A 10,116-nucleotide genomic window follows, 5' to 3' on the forward strand; every position below is an offset into this window, starting at 1 on the left:
TAATCACGTGTGACTTATGCCTTTTTTCCACAGTTAAAATATTTTATTTTGGTGGGAACAGCTGAATACGACAGTTGTCGTTTTAAAGCGTTACGTTTAGATGTTTCTGTTCCTTAAACAGTGACAGACTCCTAGACCCACAGTGCAAGTTTTAATATTATACACGTTTTAGCAGGAACGTATTTAGTGTATTTTACAAGCATATTATCATTATGGCTACTGCTGAGTTGGCAAGTCTAGTTTCAAGATTGGAAACTGTGGTTAAGAAACTGGAAAGCAATACAGGGGGTTCAGGTGATGCACAACAACAACAAGGTAAACTGTGTTTCCCATCAACAGTTGTAACTTCATTTTCCGTGTCATAAGTAAAGTCATTATAACTTTATCTGTAAAAGTGATATTATTGGCTCTATTTGTGGCTTCTTTCTTTTGTTATAAATTTACTTTTTTATTGCTGTTTTATGTGAAATAACTTGAAACATGAAAGTTATTTAAGTCTTGCATTGTTGTAACTTACAGGATAATAAGCTTTTATGACCACAGTCCATTTTGGCACTTAATATAATTGTTCTTGTCTTGTGTATGCACCACTTTCTAATGGTCACTTAACCCTTTCCTTAATTACAGCCAAGTTTATTGAGGCTTATGATGAATTCGTGACCGAATATGTTGATCCATACCTGGCTGCATCTGCAGTGCTTGGTGCTGGGGATATGGCTGATCAACAGGTAAATATAAACCTGTATTTTATAATAGAAATAGCATTTTAAGACCAGAGGTTTTCGAAACTATAAGTTAATTCGGATAACAAACAAATGAATTCGTTACACTATGGGTTTTTGGGTGTCTTGCAACTGGTGAAATACTGTTCCAGTAAACTTAGTTGTAAAAAATGTCACCAAACGGCTACTGGTTTTTTAGAATATGTAACAAAGTCATGTGATCTGGCATATCTACATGTAACATACCATTGTTCTCATAAGTTAAAACTGTAGAACAATTTTTATCCTAATAGGGATACTTTAATAAAAAGGCCACCGGTTTTAACTAGCCTATACTTTTTATAACCAAATACGCCAATATTTTGATATTTCTGCCAGAATAATGTAAATAGCGTGAATTTACCATGCCTTTTTGATACCAGATGAGTCATTAAAGGTCTATTTAATTAGGGGAGTAGCCCAACGATTGTTAACGTTCAATTTTCACCACGTTGCAAAAACAATAAATTGTTTGCTCTAAGGCGAAACTGTTCAAGGAAATCTGCGGTGAAATGAAGAAGTTTTTACTCATAGTTTCAAAATATGGACCCCCAGCTGTAAGTTTGTATATCATTTTTTTAATAGTATGCACTTCTGATCATAGGGAACAATACAAAGGACTATGTATCAAAGTGTAAAGCACAAATTATGCTATGAATTTGTACTACAACCATTAACACTGCATGGCTTTTAAGAATATTAGTGCATAAATATTTAAAGTGGGTTTCTTGAAGGTAAACAAAAATCCCCATACAGGCCTATATTATTTATCTTTTAATTGAATGTAACTTTTTATTCTTTCTAGTCGAAATAGTCATTGAAAAACAGATGTTTTGTTTCACACACCTTATGCCTGCTTATATGTTACCATATATATATATAGGTATATATATGTATACATTTACATAACTTTTACCAACCTTTACAGAATGATTCCGTGATCATGGCACTGGCTAAAAACATGAGTACCAAGATGGGTGCAATGAATGATTTAAAGTCAAAGTTGTCGCGTAAATCTGACCAGAAGAATCACATGTTGGCTGCATGTGAGGGAGTGTCTGTATTCGGTTGGATTGGTTATCCAAAAGCGCCGAAAAAGTTTGTCAAGGAATCAAAGGAGTCTGTTAAATTTTACACCAATAAAGTCTTGACGGAAACTAAAACAGGGTTGGTTTATGTTAAAGTATACTATTCTTGGTCATTTTGTATTGTGTTTACAGTTTATATATAGAGTGTTAGCATTTGCATATAGAGTGTTAGCATTTGCGTCTATAAGCATTTGCATAGTGTTAGCATTTGCGTCTATAAGCATTTGCATATAGAGTGTTAGCACATATAGAGTGTTAGCATTTGCGTCAATTTTTCACTGATTTAAAAACAAATTTGATTTTTAACAAAATTTAAAAATATAGAAAAATAAAAATGTAATGTCATGCATCCCTATCACAACTTATCTATATAAATTTTGAGTTTGTAATTGTTTGTTTTCCATTTTCTCAACAGGGACAAAGCTACCGAGCATAAAAACTGGGTGAATGCATTTGTGAATGTTTTTGATGGTTTGCATGATTATATTCATGAGTATCACACCACTGGACCAAGTTGGAATGCTTCGGTGAGTTTGAATGAAACATATTTGTCACAAACATAATAAAATGTAGTTTCCTATTAATATGTGATATGTGTTGTGTAAATAGGAGTAAGGACAACCATGGTATTATTTGCTAGTGTGTATTAAACCTTAAAATTGATATTCATGCCCAAAGATGTAACACAGTAGAAATGTACATTCTATTCTGTATGGTAGAAATCATATGCCAAAACCAACCTGGCAACCCATGCTTTAGCTCTTCACCCTTTCCCCAAAATACTTTCTTACATACCTTGCTATATTAAAACTCCACCACACAGAATGTTCCGTCTTGCGAAACTCTTCTCTCTTCTAAACCTCAACTTCCTCCTAAACCGGGTTACTTGAAAAAACTATCCGACTCTTCTCCTGACTCTTCTGATGCCAACGATGATCCTCCTTTACTCCAATCCATCCCTCCACCACCTCCTCCTCCTCCTCCTCCTTCCATACCTGGTGTCCTGGATGTTTCCAAAGCTGATGCAGCTCCTCTGGCCTTGTTTGCAGAGATTAACTCAAAGGGCACCGGCATCACTGGATGTAAGATTAATCTCTTCATCTTTATGCATCTTCCTCTGCTTGCACCCCTTGCATGTTATCACTTCTTAGTGTTTTCCAACATTTTTCTCTAGTTTTTTCCACTATTTTCCATCAAATTTTCTCAGTGCTTCCCTCCTCCCCTTCCCCCTCTTTTCCACGCAAAAGTTTAGAAAACAAACAGGAACACTGTTTATGTAATACAGGGAAGTCCCGCTACTGAGACTTCAACAGCTGATGCAGCCCCAGCAGCAGTTCCTCCTCCACCTGCAGGAGGACCCCCACCCCCACCACCACCACCCGCTCCTTCTGCGTTAGCTGCTACCCCAGCAGCTGCACCCGCACCTAGTGCCATGGCACAAGTATTAAATGATTTGAACAAAGGAACTGCCATCACAAGTGGTGAATGGACATTGCATGTTTTTACACAGCATGAAATCATAACTTGCTTAGTTGCTTCTACATTTAAATATAAGATAGAAAACAAGACTAAATGTCTCTAAATTAGATTTTATGATGTGTGTGCGTAAAAGCATAGAGTGCAAATTTGTGCATGGTGTTCTGTAATATTTTCACATTTTAGCTTAAATAAATTTTTGATATCAATGTAAAAAATATGTAAATTAAATTTTTGATACCAATGGAAAACTAAGGTAAAATTAAATTTTCCATATTAATGTAAACAATGCTGTTTTGCATATCAAGCCTTTAAATAAGCATAATACAATCACAGGTTTAAAAAAGGTTACCAATGACATGAAGACACACAAAAACCCTGATTTGCGAAAACACCACGCCCCAGTACCTTACAAGGCATCCAACTCTGGTTATAAACCAGTGACCAAAGCGAAGCCCGCTGCTGCAAAGAAACCACCAGTTTTACGACTGGAGGGAAAGAAATGGGTTGTGGTAAGAGATTGGTATTTAGTTTGTGCTTTTGGTATCTACTGGTTTAGTGTTGTTTAATACAGAAATTGTTACATTGGTAATCTAATATCATGTGTTTATATTTGATACATTAACAAACAAAAATAAACTGTAAAAATAATTACAAAATAGGTACCCACAAATTAAATGTGATAACTTGTAAGTGGAAACGATGTGTGCGAATGAAACACCCATGTTATAACGACTGTTATTGCCCCCCACTCTGTCTAATTAAAAATATTATTTTCAAGGAAAACCAAGAAAATGCGGCCGATCTTAAGATTGAAAACGTTGAAATGTTTCATACAGTATATGTGTATCGTTGCAACAACAGTGTATTGACCATCAATGAAAAAGTCAACTCAATTGTTCTTGGTATGTTAAATGCTTGAAAAAAATGCTGCTAGGCCTACCTAAAGCTACTGTAGGGGTATCGTACATTGTCTTGGCTGGTGGGACAACCAGGGGGAGTTTGGGGGTGTGACATTTCCCTTCATTTTTTAAATATATATAAGTAGTTGAAAATTATTAAAAGAAAAACATTTTTTTTAAATTATTTGAAATCTAGTTTCAAAAATTGGATGGCCAACTTTTTAAAAATAAATATTCTAAGTATTTCCTGGGAAAAAAGTTAAAAGGCTGTAAAATATATCGTTGCTACACAAAATCCCTACTTTTACAGATAGTTGCAAAAAGGTGGGGTTGGTATTCACGTCTGTTGTGTCAGGAGTTGAGGTGATCAACTGTCAAAGTGTTAAAGTTCAGGTTAGTTTTATTGTGTTGTAACTTGTACGGTTATGTTTTATTGCTGAGGCTCATAATTAATTCATTGTTTGACTATAAACCATATACCAGTTATTGGGCCTATGCTACAATGAATACCTCAACTGCTTTACAAACAGAAAATTGTAAATACAGCTGTTACACATAATGTGAATCGGATATTTTCGGTAATTGTATTTCGTGCACGTTGTCCCTTTAGTAAAATAATCATCATGCTTTCCACAGTGCCAGGGACAGATGCCAACAGTAAGCATTGATAAAACAGATGGCTGTATTGTTTATCTAAGCAATGAATGCTTGAATTGTGAGATAGTGACGGCAAAATCATCGGAAATGAACATCTCGGTACCAAGGGAGGATGGAGACTTTGTAAGTTTTTTATAATTAACAAGAAAGTATTTATATGGTGCCAGTGGTTGGGGAATGCCACTTTATTAGAGGGCCTGGGTTCAAGACTTACTGCTGAATCATTTTTGCATTTGTTCTTAATGCAAAAAAATTACCGTTCCATTTGTTCTTAATGCAAAAAATTACCGTTTCTTGATTCAATCCAGCAAATGGCCTGAGGTGTATGAAATAAAACAGTTTGTGCTACAACTTGTCCGAATGCATAAAAATATAATAAATTAAATATATTCACATATGAAAAGGCAAGGCTGGTGTCAAAATGCTGCAAAGTGACCATTATTTCATTTTTTCCAACTAATGACCCTGTTTTTGTTAACCCATATTTTCTAGGATGAGTTCCCGATAGTGGAACAATTTCGAACAATCTGGAATCCAGACAAGAAAACCTTCATCACCACAGGAACAGAGTCCATTTAATCTCCCTATTATTATCCAAGTGCTGTATCTATTATGCTTAACCTAGATTTACCATTGATTACTGCGTGTAAGCGGCCCATGTATCGGCTGCAATCATAACAACTTTGAAAAGAATATTTGTGGACATAATTACTGACATTTTGTATATTTACCCCTGCACTTAAGTACCTTTGTATGATTCATTAGGTAACTGAACTTGGAAAAACTTTTACAGTGATCTTACATTGCAATTTGACACCAGTATGGCATACCACCAATATATATGTAGGGTGGGGAAAGATGGGACGTCTTTTTTTTATATTTTTTGTCCCATTTGGTGTGGAACTGAGAACATTCAAGGAATTATAAAACCGTATCGTCACAACTCCCATAGGGCATTGTTAACAGGGATATTTGGATATTATGTTCTAAAGATGTTCCATCTTACCCCACAGTACCATATTGTACATTGTGTTAATTAATCATTCATTTAAAATTTTTAATTGTCTGGAATTAAGAGAATAATTCAATTTGTGATGTCATAAGCGAACAACTGCTCATTTGCATGTACCACCAATGTGCCTTGGTTCAAATCAGATGTATATTCTTCAGCGAGCTGGTGCGGACTCGTGTACACCTTGCTTTCAATTTGTTGTATTTACAACCTTGTGATCTCACATACACAGAATCATTTACAGATCCAAATACAAGCGCTTTGAGTTTGAAATGTGAATGTATGGCATTGTATGCAGATCATTACAGATGTTGGTACAGTTGGCAGGAAAAGTTATTGCATAAATAGAAATACTATTTGGCATTAGAAGATATCTTAAGACAAGCTTCTTGAAAACATGAATGGTACAGTTATGGTAGAATTAGCATGGCAGGAAGGGCAAAACATGAGTAATCAAATTTTTCGGGACAATGTGTCTTGTGGCAGGAATCAAATACATCACATGCAAAAAGTTTGCCTACTTTGGTGTAAAGTTAATTGAGGCCATCGTTGGCCTGTTTCAAATCTATCCAATACTGCATTTGCTTCACTCTGAGACGAGACCAAACCAATGGAGTATGCTGGGCAAGTATCTGAGAAGCACAGGTCGCTGCTGCTTGTGGGTCCAGCAGTGTTGCGCAGCCTAAACCTGAGGGAAGCCGCAGTGATGACCAAATGTCCGACCTCCCCCACTGTTCAGATGGTGGAGGGCAATTTATGACTGGCAGCACTGAATTTCCACTGATCACTGGCCCAAGACCGTTGCTTCTTCCTGCTACAGCTACCAGCACTGTTGGTGTGACACTGGCCTCATCCTCAATCTTAGCAAGCATTTTCAAGGTTTCTGTAGTTGATTTATGAGCAGATGAAACATGTAATGTGCATCGTACCCCCAGCTCTGTGCATCCTGCCTTTATCTTATTGCAGTGAGCCATATCCTTAGGAGACCCCATGCACACTGCCACCCTGACAGAGTTTTTATCCTCATTTAGAGCTTCAGAAATAGCAGTTAACTGGTTAGACACCCAGGTGTAGTTTTCCTTTAAATTCTGCATGTCACCGTTTGTAACTTCTTTCAAGTTCCTATACACCTATATAATCATTCACTCATCAAATTTACAAGCATAAACTTTAATGGTGTACAAATATGGCTATTTATTTTACCATGCATAATCCTATAAGCTCGGATGAGATGTAAATCTTAATTGCTTATCAGCGTGTGTTTAAAAATGTACAAACTTTGTTTCTGCAAACATATCTAAAGGATCTCAGTGTAAACCAACACTAATACTAACATTTGAAGATTTAACAACTTCTTCTCATTAAAGATTACTTTGTGCCAGTAGCTAGCAACACAAATAATCCAATTGTTTAAAAAGGAACTATCTGTAATACTCCATTACACAATAATAATAACAATAACCACCAGTCCACCACATACCTGCTTATCTTTCATCAACCGTTTGTCTCCACTCGGCCAAATTCTCCATGAGTCATTATCAATGACATCGGCAAGAACGATCTCATTCGTATCTTGTCGAACCCCGAACTCTATCTTCATGTCAATCAAACTCACATTCTAAATAAATATAAATAAAGGTAATGGGTATTGGGTATGTATCATGTATGCAGTGATGTTTTTAGATGGCTGGTGTATGCATAAATGCACCTGGGGTGTGAAAGTCATAACATGGTGTTTGCTTTACATGGTGTATTCATACACCTTATCACTGTACACCGAACAAACATAGCATAGTTTATCACCTTATGCTCACTGTCGAGTTATAATAACATGGGAGTCATGGGACACTTGCAAACCAGACACACACTCCTTGTAACATGGATTGATGAATACACCAATGGTCGCTACACTACACTTTTACTTTATATACATGTACTTTGCTACATACTAAGTGTAAAAAAACAACTTGATTTTATGTTTGGTGTGTACTACATTAACTTCTCTATGTTAACCATACAAGAATAGAGTAATAAACAGATTACATTTGTACACTAGGACACCACAAAATACCTTTGATTTCCATGCTTTCTCCAACACTTCAAATATTGTGATCGTCATTTTCTCCATAATATCAATCAAGTCTGGTGTCACAACAATTTTTCCACATTTCAACTTGGCTTCTTCTAAAACCTGCAAGTATAAAGTTTTATTACAAATATCTAATATAAAACAGTGGTGACATCAAAAAATCATAACATCTAGAGCCCCATTTTTAACCTAAAACTCATTAAAGTTCTGTATGTTTTAAAATATAAACGTAACGAATATTGCCAAATAATGATTTATCAATTACAATTGGACCTTCAGGAATGCATTTTGGTTTTTAGAAAGATTACAAAAAAAGTAAGTCTATGCCCAGCACCTCTCTGCTCCACTGTGGGTATACTTTAGCCAATAGGCTATTACAAAAAGTTAGTCTATGCCTTTGCAAATAGACACATATGCCCGCAACGGTAGCAGCGGCAGGCCTTCAAGCCCTAACCGTTTATAGAATCAGGCTGTCAAACTACTGTGTTAATACCTCTCTGCTCCACTGTGGGTCATGGTTTTCATCATCCTTATAGAATGTTTCAAGCTTTGGAGGTGAGAACCTGTAGCCTTCCTTTACACCAACATGACGTCGAATAAATGAACCGGTCGCCACACGTCGTGCCACCCATTCAATCGGGATCATGTCACATTTCCAAGCCAAGAAGGATTTCTTGTTCACCTGGAGTATAATCATGAAGTGATAAAGCTAAGCTTTTACCTACGGTTCCAAAAAAATTGGTCATTTAAACCACAAAAGAAACAGTTTCCAAAAGATCTATTTCACGCAGTAAAATTTTTAATGAAAAAAGTAAAACAGAAAATATATTTGTTACTGCAAAATTAAACTTTATACAATTTAACATGGTTTGAAAATCCATAGACCATAGCTATATTAACATCTTACCCCTTTAATAAATGCAGTCTTTAGACCAAAATCATTGAGCATTTGCATCACAGCTGCGTTTGTGGCACTGGATAATTCAGCTTTTCCCTCCATGACGTTTCGTTTTGCCCCATCACCAGCAGTTATTATGTCCTTTGAAACAATTAGGCATCGACCAGGAGTTTTCGTGTTGATTTCGTAAACTACTTTAGTTTTGCCTTCGCAGAACATTTTGCCCAATGTGAATGCTTCGTCACATGATTTATTTTTATTAGGATCACTTGATTCGAATTGAGTAATTGGCCCACTTCCCGATTCCATTTTAACATCAAGTCTTGACATTTTTTGTTTTGGTTCATCACCATTCGAATTTATTTTGTGTGTAGTAGCCATGGTAATGACTTCTAACAGAATTCAATCAAACTGTTTAGAACCTAAAGTGTTATATGTGACTCAAAAAGTCTGTTAAACAAAACAAGTTAAAGCTGACATATAAATACTAAACTACAGTCATAAAAAAAGCTCAATACTTGAGCCAAAAGGGCCTGTTGTATATTTTTATGCTATAACATGTCGGTATAAAATATTATAAAAAATCTTCATCAGAAAATTAACACTATAATGTACGGACATTCAGACAATGAAAGAAACTTTTTTAACTTTTTCTTTTGCAGTCAATAAATTCTTAAAGTAGTACTACCTGGCCCTACGTGCTTCGTACTCAAACTGTACGACCAACACTTCGTTTACTTTTGATTGGTATCAGAAATAATCGTGTTACAGCTATATAATTTGACACTGAGCTTCCGCGCGTAATCAAAACATTCGGTTTTTAAATGCACGTCGCTGAATAACGGTTCTTTCCCTATCCTGAGAAAACAGGTCCCATGTTCCATGTGGGTAAGTCATCAGAATACGTTTCTTTTATAACTGTACGGAGCATCGCATTAATTTAAACAACAATTTGACAAAAATGGATAAATAAACCATCTCATACAGTTTAATAATTAAAGGGCAAGCATTTGCCGGCGATAATTACATTTATTAATGCATCATTCGATTAATAATACCCTGTTCCATAAATTACTATCTTAATTTCCTTTGACCTACGAGGCACTTATGCACTTTTCACAACAGTTAAATATCATACTGTATAAAGCGTTTTAAATATATCCAATAGCGTTAGTTGCAATCTGTGTATACTAAACTGGCGGACTGTACTCTGGTATGCACATTTCAAACTCG

The 10,116-nt window shown here is 35.8% G+C and overlaps 2 protein-coding genes across 4 annotated transcripts; one reads left to right on the forward strand and one right to left on the reverse strand.

Annotated features, from left to right (window-relative positions):
* The first annotated feature begins 127 nt into the window (after positions 1-127).
* On the forward strand, positions 128-6,169 carry LOC100179762 (adenylyl cyclase-associated protein 1). 2 transcript variants are annotated; one of them, XM_026840311.1, is made up of 11 exons: positions 128-315; positions 628-728; positions 1,244-1,318; positions 1,690-1,928; positions 2,265-2,376; positions 2,673-2,931; positions 3,662-3,837; positions 4,107-4,230; positions 4,538-4,620; positions 4,864-5,007; positions 5,377-6,169. In XM_026840311.1, exons 1-11 carry the CDS (start codon positions 213-215, stop codon positions 5,461-5,463), a joined length of 1,503 nt encoding a protein of 500 aa, XP_026696112.1. In that variant the 5' UTR covers positions 128-212; the 3' UTR covers positions 5,464-6,169. The 2 variants fall into 2 exon arrangements, with proteins under 2 accessions (XP_026696112.1, XP_026696116.1); XM_026840315.1 differs by lacking the exon at positions 2,673-2,931 and adding an exon at positions 3,135-3,330 and having other exon boundaries at positions 131-315.
* On the reverse strand, positions 6,081-9,363 carry LOC100177417 (multifunctional protein ADE2). Of its 2 annotated transcripts, XM_009859392.2 has the most exons (6): positions 8,893-9,335; positions 8,479-8,667; positions 7,968-8,087; positions 7,377-7,514; positions 6,383-7,026; positions 6,081-6,342 (listed from the first exon to the last, which is right to left on the reverse strand). In XM_009859392.2, the coding sequence occupies exons 1-5, from the start codon at positions 9,262-9,264 to the stop codon at positions 6,430-6,432; spliced, it is 1,416 nt and encodes a 471-aa protein (XP_009857694.1). In that variant the 5' UTR covers positions 9,265-9,335; the 3' UTR covers positions 6,081-6,342; positions 6,383-6,429. The 2 variants fall into 2 exon arrangements, with proteins under 2 accessions (XP_009857694.1, XP_002123527.1); XM_002123491.5 differs by having other exon boundaries at positions 6,081-7,026; positions 8,893-9,363.
* Between the last annotated feature and the right edge of the window lie 753 nt (positions 9,364-10,116).

This window comes from Ciona intestinalis, chromosome 2 (assembly GCF_000224145.3).
Source record: "Ciona intestinalis chromosome 2, KH, whole genome shotgun sequence".
NCBI classification, from domain to species: domain Eukaryota; kingdom Metazoa; phylum Chordata; class Ascidiacea; order Phlebobranchia; family Cionidae; genus Ciona; species Ciona intestinalis.

Coding starts and splice junctions, on each gene's coding strand:
- LOC100177417 (XM_002123491.5), bottom strand. CDS start 9,264: ATGGCTACTACACACAAAATAAATTCGAATGGTGATGAACCAAAACAA. Junction 8,668..8,892: donor AGACTGCATTTATTAAAGGG/GTAAGATGTTAA, acceptor ATTATACTCCAG/GTGAACAAGAAATCCTTCTT. Junction 8,088..8,478: donor ACCCACAGTGGAGCAGAGAG/GTATTAACACAG, acceptor TTATACTTGCAG/GTTTTAGAAGAAGCCAAGTT.
- LOC100179762 (XM_026840311.1), top strand. CDS start 213: ATGGCTACTGCTGAGTTGGCAAGTCTAGTTTCAAGATTGGAAACTGTG. Junction 316..627: donor TGATGCACAACAACAACAAG/GTAAACTGTGTT, acceptor CCTTAATTACAG/CCAAGTTTATTGAGGCTTAT. Junction 4,231..4,537: donor AGTCAACTCAATTGTTCTTG/GTATGTTAAATG, acceptor CTACTTTTACAG/ATAGTTGCAAAAAGGTGGGG.